General features: G+C 38.4%; 1 protein-coding gene across 2 annotated transcripts in view; it reads left to right on the top strand.

The window, feature by feature from the left end:
• The window catches only part of lin7a (lin-7 homolog A (C. elegans)), a 35,233-nt gene extending 18,480 nt beyond the window's left edge, over nucleotides 1–16,753 (top strand). The window contains exons 3-6 of one of the 2 annotated variants that reach the window (XM_075471546.1): nucleotides 4,456–4,527; nucleotides 11,806–12,015; nucleotides 12,414–12,625; nucleotides 14,839–16,753. In XM_075471546.1, coding sequence (XP_075327661.1) covers nucleotides 4,456–4,527; nucleotides 11,806–12,015; nucleotides 12,414–12,625; nucleotides 14,839–14,863 — 519 coding nt within the window. In that variant the 3' untranslated portion in view covers nucleotides 14,864–16,753. Of the gene's footprint in view, nucleotides 1–4,455; nucleotides 4,528–11,805; nucleotides 12,016–12,413; nucleotides 12,630–14,838 lie in introns of both variants that reach the window. The other variant, XM_075471547.1, reaches the window with a different exon arrangement.
• The last annotated feature ends 1,316 nt before the right edge of the window (nucleotides 16,754–18,069 follow it).

The following is an 18,069-nucleotide window of genomic DNA, read 5'->3' as shown; positions in this document are numbered from 1 at the left end:
AAAGAGTCCAATGATTTACAGCAAATGAAAAATGCCAATGAGGTGCTTTACCAAGAACAAATTTCTTTCACTTTTTTTTTATTCCTAGCTATAAATTCTAATTCAATTTTTATGTGCTCACTTCTCTTTCCTGTATGTGATCCTTCAGTGTTAACTTCTCTTCGGTTAAAGGAGCCGTGAAATATAGGTTAAATTACGAGCCTAACCCTCCTCTTTTTCATTTTGATCTCACCCACCTCATGGCATTTCATTCAAGCAGATGACCTTTCTCTCCAGTGAATTTGCAACCTGTGATATGATTCCTTCCTTTGCACATATGTGTGATGTTACTCATTTCACAGTCTGGTGGGCCGCCTCAGAGCCTGACAGCGTGGGTACACTAATCTTGCAAGTCAACCTCCAAACCTGCGGTCCCCGTCTTTACATGCACGGCAGTAGAATGTACAGAACATGAATCAACCTTGTTAAGGTTGACAAGCTAGCTGACAATATGAGGAATGATCAGCTGGGGAAAGAGCAGCCTCAGCAGTGTTGGGCTAAATGACAAAGAGACAAAGTTTGGTTGTCTTTCCCCGCCACGCTTTTTAAAGGCGAAGGCGGTGGGGTAAGTCTTGTGCTTGAGTCTCACTGCATCACCGTGAATGAGTTGTCAGAGTCAATCAGTTTTGCAAATAGGAAAGAAAGGAGACGAGACGAGAATAATAGAACAAGCTGGAAATGATTGAGGGGAGGGAATTCGTAGAATGTTGGTTTAGAGAGTCCCACTCAAAAAGCATGGAGAGTGCAGTAAGCAGACCAGTGCTATTGTGACTTTCATAAGCTTTAAAAAGTGATTTCTGCTTCAGCAGAGATTTCCAATCAGCATAATTGACTTTTTATTTATTTTTATATAAAAGCCAAAGCACACACGGGTAGAGGATTTGTGTTGATTCCACCACAATGCTTCTGCCTCCCACATCACATTAAATTAAAGGATGAAAGTGTGAGTGATCTATTTCCCATGGGTGTCCCATGGTTTGCACTTTTGATACGGGGGGTGCAGTGTTGAGTCCGGCACTGGTTTTCATCCGTTTCGACAATATTAACCAGGAGAAGACCTCTCTTACCCATCCCTGTCTTCATCTCCCTGTACAGGAAACAGGAGGTCATGGTCACAGACAGCATCACATCAGTTTTCCCTGTAGGCATTCCTTGCTATTCTCGGACTTTGTGGTGTTTTTCACAGTATGGGTTCCAGGAATCTCACTAGTGAACTAAACAGGAAGGAACATGAATGTGAGGTTAGACTAACTATTTTAGAGTTTTGGGAACAGTAAAGGATTCTTGGTGATAAGGTTTTGCAAAGATGCCTTCAGGGTAAGGGATCTTTTAAGAGCCAAGTGCAGATGGAACTGCGTTTAAGTTCAGGAAATGGAGAGTGTTGGGGAAGTTTTGCTATCTTAAACGTCCTGGAGTAAAATTTGTGATTTATTGTTTTATAATGCACAGAGATACTTTTAAAGTCACGCAATTTTGGTGTAATTTAGGGGGATCTATTGGCAGAAAGGCAATATGGCCTCATTACCGCTTTATCTTCATGATAAAATGGGTCAAATAACTGTTGCCGTTTTTAAACATGTACTGCTGCCCTGATATTTTGCAGACATTAGCCAGAGGAGCTGCATGTGACACCACAAATGTCCTTATCAGTCCAATGGGACATTGCACTGACTTTACTCTACCAGCTTTTCAACAACGTGCAGGAACTGTCTGATATAAGCCATGTGCCAATCGAGCGTTACAATAACTGAGACCGCTTTGTGATCTTTTCTGTTTGCCTGCATGCACTCTTTATTCTGAACATGGCTACAAAATAAAAATAGTGCAGTGCAAAAACTAGTCATCGTTACAGAGAGTTGGAGTCAACTAGCATATCCTCAGCACATTATAAACAAAACAATCCAATATCTGGTTATCTATCAGCAAGCCTTTTAGCTTCTTTCTGCATGGTTTCTGGTTTGCTGGCTTGCATCTTTGCTAGCACGTGTCTCCTCTCAGCACCAACAAACAAATGTAACCACCAGCTGGTGAAAGCAGCAGGGCGTTTAATGTATAAAGACCTAGATTTGTCCCTTAGAGCTGAGCGAAAAGTCAGTCACGTTTTATCATTTTCACCAGTCTGTGAGAGAAATTTTCATCGTTCATGTGCAGCTCAAAATGTAAGACTGCTTAACCTCAGCTACATAGCAATTACACCAATTACACATGCTCAAGAAAATAAAACTGGACCGAAGCCTTTTGACTATTTTGACGTAACATAACATACAGCATTTGAGCCTAAAGGAGTCAAAAATCTGCATCGCTTGCTTGTTATTTTAAGCCATTCTTTGACTTCATGTTTAAAATCTTTAGAGCACCTACATATTTCATCCCCTAACTGATAAAAAGCAAAACAAAAATTATAGGGGGTTTTACGAGTGAGAAGATGGCCTCATTAATTGAACCTGTGGCTGTTTTAAAAAGCATTAGTGATGCAACCCACGAGAGACCTGAACATTTCTTTTTCATGGTGTCATTACTTTTCAGCTCACTGCTGCGGTGCTTTTTCTATAACAGCTCTATCTGTAGCACTCCCGTCATGCTTTAATAGAGACATTACTAATCATCTACATAACAAAAGACCAAGGTTTGAAGGCCCAAAAGACATTAAGAGTTAGATGAAGCCAGCATTGCTCAATGTTCAATGTCTAAAAGGTTGTAAGTGGAAAACACAGTTGTAGACAGAATAAATAGCTCTAATTACCTGTTGCAGTAGTGTTGAAAGAAAAGGATAAATGAGGGGAACAAGAAGCCACCTCTGTAGAAAGACTGAAGAAAGGAAAACCTATTATGGTATTTATAAAGCTGTGTTCAGCCTCTGAAAGTGAAGAGGTGGAAGAAGTCCTCAGGAAAAGGTATAATTTGGGAGATGATTGTGTGTGTGTGCACAGCATTTTATAAAAAAGAAACTATAAATCCATAAAACCATGTTATGTTATAAAATGTTGGCTTGTGCTCGCAAAATCCACTCATTTGTTCTTTGGGATTCATGAGCAAACAAGCTGACAGAAGGTTCGGGATATTTTTTTCTCCGACTCTGAGTTCCCTACATTCAAATGATCTCAAGGTTTGTATCCTCGAAGTACACATGCCTTTGATGATTCAGAGAAGTGATTGCTTTGTTATGTTGTACGTCAAAGCTACCCGGGGTGTGCGCCTCCAAATAGCTGCTGTGCTTTGAAGAGAGACAACAGCTTGTGAGCAGAAACAGATGATTAAAGTTTATTTCTGAGGCCCAATTCTCTTTTATTTAATTTTATTTTTTGTTGAGAAATGTTCAGTTTCATTAGTCTCATCAAAACTTGATTGCACATTTGCACTGCAACTGCCATGGATGTAAGATTGAAACAGCTAGCTGTGCTTGTAGCTGGAGAACTTGCCATCTGGAGTTATTACATCTTTCCTGTAATTTATGTTTCATCAAGTCAGTCGCAGCAGCTCAGCAAAAAACATTTAATCTGTGACTATCTTCAGCCCATCAATCACTTTACACTTCCATCCTTCTTGTACTTTTCATGATCTGATAACAGCACTGGTGGGGATATCTCACTAAATTCACTACCCTATATCAGTTGGATGTGTGTATCTGGCATGTCTGACTGTTCTTAAACGCTGCAGCGCTCTGATTTGGTGGACATATTGAAAATTGACATCTTGTTTTACAGTGTTTTAACGAGAAAGGATCATCATTCAACACTCGGCGTCTCTATTATTCTGTCAGCTCTTTAAAGTTCAGTTGTACAATGCCCTTAAAAGCCCCATCTTAATCGCAAAGGTCAGCCATCGACACTGATTGTATGTGCTGCAGCAGGTCGAAATCCTTTAATTTTTTTTACCCACCTGGAAACTCACAAGCTCATGTCTTATAGCCCCAACTCTGTCCTAGTAATAATAATAATACATTTTATTTAAAAAGCGCTTTTCTAAATACTCAAAGACACTTTACTTAAAAGTGTAGTGTAATAGTAGTACTGCATTACTATCTCCTGTGTGGATTTGTTCGTAGTTATTTAACAGTATAGTTTTCAGTAACAGAGAAAATTCTCTTTCTCACTTATCTGATTTGCCATCAGTGTATTTGCAGAAAGCCAACAATGAATGTTATGTTACAAGGTGTCATTGAATTCGACATACCCTTTTATATTTGAATGTTCAAGGTAGGAATAAGTGCGTACCATTTAGAAGACTGCTTTAAGATATTACTGGTGGCAGTATATTGCACTATATTTCCGTCAGTCAGCCTGGTATAATGAAGTATGAGTCTGTGCAGCCAGCTGTGAAGGAACACCATTATTTGACTATGGAAATGAGCCGGGGAGTGAACTCGTATTTCAATCGTGCGTAATTACAGCACCTGTCTTTCTTCATTTCTTTCAGGTGTACCAGTACATGCATGAAACAATAACAGTGAATGGCTGCCCAGAATACCAGGCAAGAGCCACAGCTAAGGTAGGAACTGTGTTGGAGATTGCTTTTGACATTTATTATTTGAAATAAAAACATCATGCATCATATCTGAAAACCCTACCTAATGAGTGATGAATTAACTGTAAATCACTTAACAAAGTGATAATGTTCTAATCTTTTCCACTGGCCAAAGTAGAATTAAATGGCCTGGGTTGTCTCTTCGTTACTGGTCCTCATTAAGAATACGAGTTTAATCAATCAAAAGAAACCCTGCTGATAACAAAATCTGATTGTTGATACCATATGATAAAGCACCATTTTAACTATATTTCACTATTTGTCTTTGAGAAAGCTATGATACAAAAACAAATGTGAAAAGTGACCTTGAAGTGGACATATGTACATGGACAGCATAATTCAAACCCCATTCATAATTGAATAATATCAGTATCAGGCAATATTCCATTTAAGATGTGTACATTGTGTTAAGTCAAGTCAAGTTTATTTGTAAAGCACATTTTATATACAAAACAATTCAAAGTGCTTTACATAAAATAAAAGCATTACAGCGGGGAGTGGAAGAAGCATTAAGAATACATAAAAGAATATCAAGAGAAACAAATAGAATGATTAAAATGAATTATTATTAAAAACAGTATAGTATAAAAACAGTCTAGATAAGTTAAAAGATAGCGTGCAGATTTCATGCATGGACACATGAGAAAAGAAATGTTTTTAACCTGGATTTAAAAATGTCTCCATTTGGTGAAAGTTTAATCTCCACTGGCAGTTTGTTCCACTTGTTTGCAGCATAACAGCTAAATGCTGCTTCTCCATGTTCAGTCTAGACTCTGGACTCTGGTGTACATGAGTTGGAGACAGAATATTCTATTTGTATTCCCATTTTAGTGTTACAGAGCACAGTCCAATTAATGACTCGAGCCCACATTGCATCCCCCTAAGACATTCCAATGTGTAGCACAATATTTATATCCATATTATTCAAAACCCGGAGCATTGCTCAGGTTTTCCTCATCGCCCCAAAGGTGTGTCTTCTTTTTATGGCTGCCATCCCAATCTGCACTAAACTGTGTCAGACCCTGTATTGCCAGATTTTTTTTGGGGGGGCATCCAACCTGATCTATGAAAACAAGCCCAATGTTGCTCATAATTAAGGGACCTGTGGAGCCTTGGGCATGTGCTGTAAAGCAGTGTGTTGCAAGATGCTGTGAAAACTCTAATACGATGCGATATGGTCCACATAGCTTAATTTGATTTGCTTACCCCGAAAATGGGATTTCTTGGTTTGAGGTAATTAGAAAATCATTTTCATATGGCAGTTTCTTCTCAAGAGTTTGGTCTTTGCTGTTAATATCAGGATATTGTTGTATGTTAACATAACCACCACTTTCATTCTGAAGGTGCAGGGCAGGGAATGTAAATAAGAGTAGTTCAAGAGGTCGAGCAAACTCTACTTGTGGTATTTTACACTATTTCAGATTGGTATCAGCCTGTACATTATTTATTTTTCAATCGAAGAACACCCATGTTGCATAGGTAGTGCCAAGGCAAGTATAAATATACAATATAAAAAGTGAAGCAGTGAAAAAAAAAATATATATATATAGTGCTTGCTGTAACTGCTATAAGTTCATGGGGTTTGAGTTGCTTAGAATGGGATGATGCGCCCTCCTGTCCTCGTTATGAAGAGGTGCTAACTTGGCTCATCCATCAGCTCCTCTTCTTGCTTCTCCAAAATGAAAGCGTTCTGACAGCTGTCTGCTGCTGGTAAGATACCAACTGCTCAAAAGTAATTCACACAACTCCACTTAAAAAAATAGATTGATAGATAAAAACATTGTCCTTTAACTGCTTGAGTTATACACTAATTACTTAAAATTCTGTACTCTTACTGTAATGCAACACAGAAATTTATCTAGTTTAAACCCCACAAAGTCCCTCTGGGAGATAAAGCTCTCTAACATGTAAGTACTAGTATATTTAAACCAAATGTGATTTTCTCTGAACGCAATGAAGTTATTATGTTTTGTAAACACTAAACACTGACAGAAAATTTCACAATGAGCTGGAAAAAATGAGTTCACAGAAAGTTATTAAGTGGGATTTGAACCCATGAATTACAGATGCAGAAACCTCTCTTGCAGGAAATCTCCACATCCACCATGTTGCACGTTTCAACACAGGCTTGGAACAAACCTACCAAGCACCACATTAATGGAGAGGGCTCTTCCTAAAGCCTCCAACACAGCGCTGGAGATTACAGTTTTTATTTCATAACTCTTAGAAAACAGGAAGCATAATGCACCAACACAACATTTCTGCAAAGAAAAGATAACTTCGGAACAAGGAAACTTTTTGCTTAAAAGCACCATTAAGCACCACTGTTGTTATCAATAAAGAGAATAAGATGAAAACAGAGGCAAGTGAAGGTAAAAGGCAGAGAGAAGCTTGTGTCTTGGCTGAAAGGTGAGGTGCCCTGGGGAGTGAGTGTTTGCTTGGTGAATGTGAAGCAGGCAGGCTGGTGGCTGGTGAGACATGGCTGAATGGATGAGGCTAGAGATGTAGTAGACCTGCAGCACAGATAGGATTAATCTAAAAGTCAAAATACATGAGAGATGATAAAGGTCATGCAAGGAGGCCAAAGAGCTTTGGCTACCACACTAGGTGACTAGACAATCCGGTGAGAAAGAGATTAAAAATCAGGATTGAAACACTGTTGAATTGATGAGTAAATGGGAGGCAGATGTGTAGCTTAATGATCAGTTAGGAGGCAGACAGGGAGAAGGAGCGCTTGCTGCACAGACACGCGCAGCAAGTGCACGAAGAAGGTGCTCTTCCACGTACAGTAAATCAATTTGCTTCAAAATGTTAGATAACCATAAACACATAAAATCAGAAACTAAAATATTTGTTCCCAGTGACAAGCAGAAGCTGCGAAGATCCAGGATGCAGTCTCAGAATTATTGTCCGTTGATGACTTCGCATTTTATCAGCGTTTTAGATTTATCTGCATTCAGACAATGAATAGAGCATATACAGGATGTATTTTCCTGGAAATCCAATGGTTACACTGCAATGCCCATAAGATTGGCTATTGCCTCAGACTTTAGCTGACTTTAGCTTCTTTTTTTTTCTGTATCCCATATCATAGCCAGCTTATGACATCTTGGCCCCATCCGGCCCATATAACATTTACAAGTGCTGTAACTGAGACAAAAACTGCCTCAAATTGCCCAGATTAGGCCCAAATGCCTGCTATCTGGGGGCCATTACGGAGCTTAATCTTGAGAATGTTTAAAAGCTTTGGGTGACAACTATTTTACCAGTGATTTAGATGTGTGAGGGTTGTTAATGCTGTAATTGTTCGATTTACAGATTTATCTGTTGAATTTTTAGCATGTAATTGCATTAATTTTTTGCCAAAATGGTCATATTGCAGCTTTTAGGAAAATTAAACTTTCAGCCATCATTGGCTGTTGAGACTCTATAAGAAAGCAGTGTCATCATACATCAAAGCATAACATCAGCCAATGTTGGCACATACAACTGCATATTAGAACAGTTTGGACTAGATGTGCATATTTCTTTTGGCTGTCACATCTAAAACTATTTTATTTTATTTAAGCAATATGTACTGACAGAATATTTTAGGTTGGAATGTTTTAAGTTTGCTGTTTGCTGTGGGGTTAGGGGAAAACATGACTCAAACAAAGTAGTTATCAATACCAGTGGTATTGATTACACTTTCACTAAAATGGACTTTCATAGAAAAAAAAAACAACCCTACAATGAGATAAATGTTTAATTACTTAAATGCTGTGATAAAACTTCCCGTTCTACATCATTGTTTCAGCAATCATCTGGAACTTGTTGTCTTTGATTAGATCAGTAAATGAATTTTTAATTCAGTATTTTCCTCCTGAATCATCAGAGTAACAACCATTAACACTTTAAAAATACTTTCCACATGGTGAATGACAAAGTAAATTTTTTTTAAGCAGCAATGTGAATAGAAATTGTGCAAGTTGCTGTATGCAACTAGATTTGAGCTGCTTGATTTAAACAGAACTTTTCATCAGCACCTTCATCTGCTTATATAAAGGACAGCAAATATGGAAGGATTGTCAGATTTCTCATGAAGGTGAGGAATAGGATGATGAAATATAAGAACAATTATGTCCCTCATTAGTTCAGTGTACTTCTCTTACATCATGATACGTGGGTGGAGGAAATGACTAGAAGAGGAGGACAGAAACAAAAGGAGTGTGTTTGTGTGTATGAGCGAAGTCAGACTAAATGAGACTTAAGATGATGAGACCTTCTCATTTGCTGTTATTGTTGAACTCTAAAATGGACCCTGCAGAATGTAGAATATACTACCTGTACATTCTGGTAAACTTCAATTCAACACTTCAGCACAACCTCTTTTTGTTTTTTTTTACTTTTTAAGGAAGAAAGTTGACATCACTCTTAGATCCATGTGTTAGCTTAGATTAGCACAATGGCAGTAAACTGTGGGAAAAAGACAGCCAGGCCCTGTTAAAAGTTGTAAAGTATATCGTTCAGCACACATCCTCCCGCACCCTATTGTCCTTTTCAAATAAACATATTACCAGCCTTGTGATATAAACACTTGAACCAGGAAATAGGGAAGTGACAGTAACTTCCTAGCTTCCTACGCACTTATTTGTTTCCTAAATTGTATTTGTTTTCTAAATTGTCTTTTTTCCCATTTGTCTAGGTACCTAACTTATTGCACTTACTCTAGCACTAGTTATGCTCTTAACTGTTTGGTTTGGAAGGAAATGCACTTATGATTTCTTGTGACCTGAAGTTCTTATGTCTACCGATGTGGAACACACTTATTATAAGTCGCTTTGGATAAAAGTGTCTGCAATGTAATGTAACACCATTTAGCATCTTTTTTGTATACTTTTTGTATTCCTATTTTAGCTGTTCACCTGACAAAGCTTTGTGTATGATTTATACAAAATAATTGTGTCTATTTGTTTGCTTTAACTTTGGACAGGGCCCAGCTTTTTTTAAAAGCTCATCTCTCTTATGGTATTAGATTCATTCTTGATGTAAATATGCAATGCAATATTTTCATCTAAAAAAATCCCTCAAGTATCATACAATGTAATGTTAAATGCTACTCAGGCTGGTTAAGACCAGCAAAGCTGTTGTTTTTCACCAGAATGTTTTAGATAACTTAGCTAAGTGTCCAGTTGTCTTAACCATTTCCATGATATCTTACTTATGGCAATAGTTTATGAATCTATCCTCAACAAAGGCAACAGCAGTGTTTTAAAAGTAAGTTATTGTTACCCTGTATCTATTTTCCATGTGAAGTCAACAGATTTTCTTTAGATGGGATTAGATTTTCTCCAACCACCTGCCTAAATCTAAAAGAGACTGAAAATGAGACATTATGCCATTGGCACTGCATCCCTCCAACAACAGCAAAGGACACCTTGTACATATTTTAGAGATTTCATGAAATTACAGTATTTGACACCCTCAAGGGATTCAGGGCTGCATATCTGGAATTGTGATTAGATTTAATGGGTTCTACTATTGCCCACTTTCCATCTTTCTACCAAAATGAATTAAATTCAGCTTAGTAGTTTTAGCATTATCTTGACAGACAAACAAATGGCAATGAAATGATCTCTAAATTGCATTTGGAGTTTTTTTTTCAAAAAGATTTGTTTAAAAAAATTGCACAGCATTTTAAAAATGTGGGAATTGAATGAGCTGAAAAATACTTTTCATCGATGATAGAGTGGTTCATTTCACTCCTCAAAGAAATGACAGTTTTCAAAGTGGAAAAAGTCCTAAGAAGCAACCAATATGGTTTTAGCTTTAAAACTTACTGGTGCAAAATCTGCATTAAGTTTTAAACACACAGTTATATGACACTAACTTAGCTTTGGGTTGTCATCTTGGAACACTTCCTATTAAGATATTACAGTGGCAATCACTTTCAACCAGGCTCAGCATAGAAAAATGAGATCAAATGCATACTGTACTATTGAAGACGATTTGCAAAAGATGACGTGTGCGAAATGTATGTAGTGTTTGAGTTCAATGTTTTGGTAAGACAGCAAATTTTCCATCAGTAGAAATTTGTGTTTTGCATGAATGACTCGATTCTCTTTGATTGAACGATAGATTTAATCAGTTCCTTGTCTATAAAGCCTTTTCAGACCAGACAAAAAAAGGGGGAAAAAAATAAAGCTGATGTTAAAGTGACTTTGCATAAATCAAGTCTAACACGTATCCTGCAGCAACCCTTTCATTTAGAACCCCTGTGTCTGAGAGGCACCGACCATCTGCCAGATTATGTTTTTGTTTGCAGAAATCGAGATAAAGTTTTGAAGGTCAATGTGCAGTGAGTCCTGGGAGGCAATGGTATGCATGTGGAGGAGCTGCCTTTTAGCTTTGCAGTGGGAAAGAGAGGGTTTAAGAGGAGTAGTAGAGGAGTAGAGGGCGAAGGACAGAAAGTTGTCGTATTACAATAAATGAATTTTAAAAGAAAAAAAAAGGAAATTGGAGAGACAAAAGAAACAGTTTGACATGGATCTGAAGATTCATATGAATGTTGGCAAGAGAGCAGAGATGGAGATGCTGCTTTGAGTGTGCATCAAAAACCTCAGGGTGTCAAACTGTGGCTGGGAATTTGGATACTGGATCTGCAAAAGTTTCAAACACCCCTCGTTCTTTTTTTAAAATCTATCTCTCATATGCGAGGCACCTATGGCAGCGCTACTGTGGATCAGTGGGAACTGAGTGTCTGTTTCACTGTCTGTCTGCCATTAGCTTTCCTTAGCAAGGCTAACAAGCTCCTGGATGCTTTGTTCTGAGTGCAAAAAGCTTGTGGTTCAAAGAAACTCCACAGCTGGTGGAGATACTGAGTGGAAAAAGCTGCCTCGCTGCTCCTCCATCGTGTGCTCAGATGTGTTAATCCATGTGCTTGGAACTTCTCACGTGGGGTCTTAATCCCCCTACCCTGACTAAATCCCGTCGCTTTGTTATGGCCATCTTTGCTGTAATGAGATGGTACACTCCCTGCTTAGCAATCACTTTGTAATGCATTTGAATTTATTTCTCCTTATGCATTCATTCTGACTACAAGCTTGTGCGGACTGCAACTCTTTGCAGAAAATGCTGTTTTGCCAAATATCAAATCTGATCTATTTAATGATAAAAACTATAAGCCTACCTTAATTAACAGCTTCACTTCTACTGAAATCTCATTACCAAGCACCATCTTACTTTTTTATCATATTCCTTAAGGCCACAGTTGCAGCTTTTGCAGCCAGTGAAGGTCATTCTCACCCACGAGTGGTGGAGCTACCTAAGACGGAGGAGGGGCTTGGCTTCAATGTGATGGGTGGCAAGGAACAGAACTCCCCTATTTACATCTCTCGTATCATTCCTGGAGGCGTGGCTGAAAGGCATGGCGGCCTAAAGCGAGGGGATCAGCTCTTGTCTGTCAACGGAGTGGTAGGTCTAACCAAGCTTACATTTTCATGCAGCATTGAATGAGAGGATGAATGGATTCATAGATTATAGATAAGCTGCTCTGACACTACAGATTCTATTCTCTGCTGAGGTATTTTTAGCAGTTTCTCACAAAGTGTTTGATCCCTAGTTTGATATCTGAGTCGAGAGTTAGCTATTGAGGTCAAAATGTTGCACACATCTTGAGTGAAAAAGTGAAGCTTCTTAACCCGCTGGAAAGATCACACAAACCATGAGCCTGCTCATTTCACCAAATCACAGGGTATAAAAAGTGGAGGAAATGTCTTTTTTTTCCTTTCAGAGATTACTATTTTTAGGGATGTGTTCAAATCAACTCCCTTTGAAGCTCCATCCCTTCTCTGTGTCTGGTAATACTGCAGAGCGTAGAAGGAGAACATCACGAGAAAGCGGTGGAGCTGCTGAAGGCAGCAAAGGACAGTGTGAAGCTGGTGGTTCGCTACACCCCCAAGGTGCTGGAGGAGATGGAGGCTCGCTTCGAGAAGCTCCGTACTGCCCGGCGGCGCCAGCAGCAGCAGCTCCTGATGCAGCAACAGCAGCAACAGAGCCTGTCCTCTCAGCAGAACCACATGTCGTAGGTGAGGCGCTTCATTACTTTAAGGGTGAGGGGTGGATGGGTGGGTGGGGGGGGGGGGGGGGGGGGTGGAAGGTGGAAGGTGGAAGGTGGATGCCAGGAACCCAAATGGTATCTTTCCATTGCATGGTACACCTCAACTCTGTCAAGGTTCCAAGCAACATGAGGTGGTGAGTTGACTTCCATAGAATACAGCTGTCATGCTGATGTTTCATTTGAACTTAAAAATCAAATAGCCTCCTTTGACTTAAAAATGAGGGAAATTTTAACAATTTAGTGCTCATTAAAATAACAGTTTGTTTAGATTCTTATAAAGGAGTTGCAGACATACTACTTTTCAAACTGTATTTGTGAAAATAAAAATAAGGTCTTTTCTATCTGCAAACTACCAAAATGTTGCCATTGCTATTTATTGGTATTGTCATCATTAGCTAACCTGGGTGATGAGGAAGCCCTGCCAGTTTATTGACTAGAATGTGGTCAGCTTGGGTGAGACCCAAATTCAAAGATTAATGGAACACACCACGATTCCAAAAGATTTCCCACATATCCTGTGCTCTGAGCTGGTCCATTACTCCCACAGGGAAATGGAGACATTTTTTTCCTGTCCGCAGGTTCAGCAGAAATACTTGGTGTCGTACTTACAATTAGATAAGCGTACGTACTTGAAGTTGCAGTATCCCCAGTGCAAAATGAAGTAGCGTAAATGAGTAGAGTGAAGCTGTGAGGAATGGTGCCATGCAATGCAAAAATACCAAAAGTGAAAGGCTAACAGAAGCAATAATAGCTGTGGCTTCTTCTGGCTCCAAAAATACCAACATCATTACTGCCAAATTTTAAATAAATATGCAATGAACCCAATGAGTGCTGTCACATTAGATTAATTAATTAGCCCTTGTTAACGCAATACTGCACAGCTGAATCTGAACACTGACTGCATATGCTTCCTAGATAAGCAAATGGCTGTCTTTCTGGGGAGATAGACAACTAGTGTTAAACAACTGCTATCCATGGTGTTTCCAAATTCTCCCATCGATTTCTATTTAAATTATTTTCTAAATGGTAAATCTCTCCGTTATAAGATCTCAGCTGACGTAGGCTGTAAGATATTATATGAAAGCACATAACTTAAAGATCTCAGTCTGTCTGTATGAATAAGTTTAGCTTGAGATTAGCAGTTTCAACATTGATGTTTTCATGTTTTTTGACATTCATGCAAACAAGACCCTTGCAGACCACAGTTACTTTTGTTCCATTGCGCATATCTTTTTATTCACTTGCTTTATTCTGTTTCAATCAATTCACGAAACTCGTATCATGCTATTTACTGATTATTAAACTTTTTCATTACATGTGTAAAGAAACTTTCCCCATAGCTGCTGAAAGTCTAAAGTTGCAGATTTTATAAACAAACATCAAAAGAACTGAGGAGAAAAAAAAAAGCAAAGAGAAAGCAAGTTCAGCTCTTCCCTTTGAGTTTTGGTTCTAATGCTCTGTTTTGCCTCCTAAGCTATTTTCCTGGCTGTTGTGCCAGTAGCACACATATGCAACAGTACAAAGCCTGAAACCTCTGTGGTATTCTTTGTGAAAACAGCACCACCTCCTATGTGACTCTGTTATAAGAGATTGTAAATTATTCAAGCTATACCATCTCTAGTAGCAGCCTCCTTTATTGTGTTTTTGCTAGCTAAAGCTTGATGGAGTTCAAATTTTGAAAAAGCTTTTAACTCAGAATAAAGCAAAATCACACTTTAAAAATGGCAACAAAAAATCGTGTATCACATAGTGTGTAATTCTGCTTCAGACTCAAATTGTTCCAATGTTTCCCTGACATATTGGAGGAGGGCATGTGTCCGAGATCCCTCTGCTCTTGGTAAGCGTTGCGCTTTTGATACTAAATCCCCTAACCCTATCTGTTGTCTTGCATTTGGCACAGCACAGCATGGGAAGGTATTTGAGAGCTTGTAACATTGTGTTTCAGAGGAGCTACAGAAAGGGAGCTGAGCTGTGATCTTGTTTTATCAATGCTGGCATGCCAACCCCAAAAGATTAGCTTTGGCTGCCAAGAGAATGCCAACCAAGTGACACACACGAGCAGGCTCGAGAGTAACATATGCCACTGGGTTGTGGGGTTAAGATTAGCTCTGTGAGCAATCATGAAGCCATTGCTCTCAGCTTGTTTTTCTGTTGTTTTTGTCCCCTGTGATCTACAGGTTGTTCCAAAAGAAGAAGAAGTGAAGAAGAGATGAAAGGTGGCTCTCAAAGATCACCTGTTTGGGTTGAAGATCCCAAAGGAATCTCTTCATCACAGAGAAACCAACTTGTAGAAGACTCTTTTGCATACTCTTTCTCCCTTCCAGTGTACCACAGATTTCTGAGCAACAACAAAGAGAGTGTTTTTCCTGAAATTGGTGCTTTAAAAAACAAGTACGGTGGGACACTGAAAGTTGTCCGGTTTAACTTTGTATTCCCTTTTATAAGTTCTGACTCTTACTGAAGCTCCCCTTCTTGTGTTTGTCGTTTCTTTGCTTTTACAGTTATCCATTTCGATTGCTTACATCTGTTACGTCCAGGACCCTTTGCCATTTAGCCAGAATTATCATTTGTAGTGTTGTTTCTATTGATTCTTCAACTGGTGCTTGTGTCTCTGTATGAATGACCATTGATTTCTTGTCCCGTTTTGGATACTCTTTTTTACCTTCTATATTGTAGCAAAAAAAACCAAGTTTTTGTATTTGGTAGGTTTAGCAATAACACACCTTCCTCGGTTTTTACGTTTTGCCACCAAATTCATGATCAAATACATACAGTACATATACAGTTAATGTGCAAAAATAAATCACCGTAAAGCAAAGCAGGTCTCATGCACTGTAAGGCAGCTTCTGAGTCCAAGTCCTCTGTGCCACTTGAAGAGATTATTGATTTACAGGCAGTATGTACGATTAAAGTGCAATATTTGTTACAAGAGTTTATTCAGTAATCCAGACTTAAATTTATTTAGGAAATATATGATACAAAGGCATTATTTCAATCATCAGATTTGCTAACTCTACTGTTTCCGACAGATAAACAGAATGTCTTCAGTTTTCATTTTCTGAATATTAGATAAAAGATATGCTAGAATTATGTTTATTTTTCAGAATATTTTATAGCCAATTAAAGATATAACATAAAGTTTTATCATTCCTTTAGAATATGATGTATTCTTTCTAAGACATGCAGATTATTATTTGATATCTATTTATTGTGTAATAGCTGAGTTTTAGCACATAGTTCATGTGGATTTGTTCCAATGTTTCAACAGTCGTTTTGAGACTGAGTGGAGTGTTTGACCTTTTTTTTCCTCTATATCTGTAAGATTAATCTGTTTTCTCAATCAAGTACCTGAACTCCAAAGTTAAAGTGATAATCCGCCCATCATATCTGTGTTTACTCTGGTTTCCACCATTGGTGCTGAGCACTAATTGTTCTGGTTTTCCCTTTCATGTAAATATTTGTTTTTACTTTTATCTCTCCCATTTTCTCGTGCTAGTGCTCTTCTCTCAGTTTCCTCAACCATGCAGGCTTTACCAGTTTTGGCTTTTCTATCTTCTGTTGAATCTGAAACTTTGAAAAAGATCACTCCCCCAATACCAGAATTCATCTGGCGAAATTTCAAGATACCATGAAGTCACATTTTCATTGAAATATTGCTGATAATTTCTTTATGATGATTTGCATATTCAGTGAATGTAAGTGATTCATTTATATTCATCTACAACCTTACATGTAATAGTACAAAATTCTTCTATATTCAAAATGTGTGCCACGCTGCTACATACAATAAGACCATTCCCCATATAACCTGTCAGCATTGAGGCCTACTTAATATCAAAGCTCTTGTGTTAAGTGACCTTAATACTTGGGTTTTACATGAAATTTAAACATCCCTCCAAAACAAACATCTTAAAAAGACCCTTTTTGTATCTTTAACTCACAGGTTCTCTTTCTTAATTGACTTACATTTTTGAGGCTAATAGTCCTGTACTTACCGTAAAGATGATAAAAAAAAAGACAACAAACTGTTCATATGCAATTGTTATACATATTATATTTGTATAAATAAACCTACGTGCTTGTGTACAGTGATTGCCTTGTGGAGTCATCTGTTTCTATCCCACGCTGCATTTCCGTGGTGTCATTCGATATTGGTCAGTGCTGGTCAGAATTATTGGAAGCCCAAACAACAACAAAAGACCTGCTACAACACTATCACCAAAGAGCTTGTGCTGTTTAAATGTCTTAGGCTGATAAAACGGTTAGGGTGCTGAGAGAAAAATCAATGAAAGAAGCCTGTTAAGGCTGGTATGGATTGTAGAATAGGCACATCTGAAGAGCTTCAGGCGGACCTGGAGTAATATGGAGTGGTGGATTCATCCTGTACTGTACACTGCACCCTGCACCGTGAAAGAAATGAGTGTGTTTGTTCTGTTAAGCCCCTTATCACTGACCTATGAATTATTCAAGCATTAAAAAAACATATCTAACTCAAGGGATGAACTTGAGTTTTGTCAACACATAACAGACAACTTGCTCCCCATTTTTTCTCTCGCATCTCGGAAAAAAATGAAAAGTTTTAAAAAAGAATGTTTAATCATTTAATTATTTGTCTATCTGTCTATTAATTCATTTATTTATTCATTTATTTCTCCACCAACAAGATGATTCTCAAACATCATTATGTGAAAACTTGGCATAGCGTTATCAAACAACAGATGGACAGAATCTAAAACTGATATCCTTACAAAATAGAGTTGAGGAGAAAAAAAAACAGAGGAGTGGGACTCGTCATTTAGAGAAATTTGATGAACTTGTGTGTTTGTGGCTAAAATCAGGGCCTCCATGTCCATTACCAGAGCACACCCTGACTAAGATCTCCTCAGGCATGACGCAGACACCGGCAGTATACGGTGCAAGGAATGAACTTGCTCCCACCCCAAAACAAATTCAGCACAGAACAGAGACAGAACCTGAGAGATGCATTTGGACCCTCAGTTGATTTATCTGATGTTCACTGAAGCTTAATAAGAAATGGTCTCAGACAGGTGGCTGCCATGAAACAATGCCTAAGGAAGAGAAACAAAGCAAAAGCTGAGGTATGCTTAATCCTACAAGAACGGGGCTGAAAATCAGTGGCAACTTATGGAAACCTCAAAGTTACTGAAGGAGTCTGGGATCACCTTGACTGAGAACGGAACAAAAACCAGCCAACACTCAAGGAAGAGCTATGGAATATCCTTCAAGAAGCCTGGAGAACTATTCCTTAAGACTACTTGAAGAAATTATGAGAAAGCTTGTCTAAGAGGGTTAAGGCTGTATCAAAGAATAAAGGCGGTCGCGAAAAATGTTGACTTGCTAGCTCATTTTGTAATTGTAAAAGCTGTCTTGCCTTTTAATGCGAACTT

The sequence above is a fragment of the Odontesthes bonariensis genome, chromosome 8, assembly GCF_027942865.1.
Source record: "Odontesthes bonariensis isolate fOdoBon6 chromosome 8, fOdoBon6.hap1, whole genome shotgun sequence".
NCBI lineage: Eukaryota > Metazoa > Chordata > Actinopteri > Atheriniformes > Atherinopsidae > Odontesthes > Odontesthes bonariensis.
The sequence above is the reverse complement of the archived record's forward strand: the minus strand, read 5'-3'. Positions and strand labels throughout refer to the sequence as shown.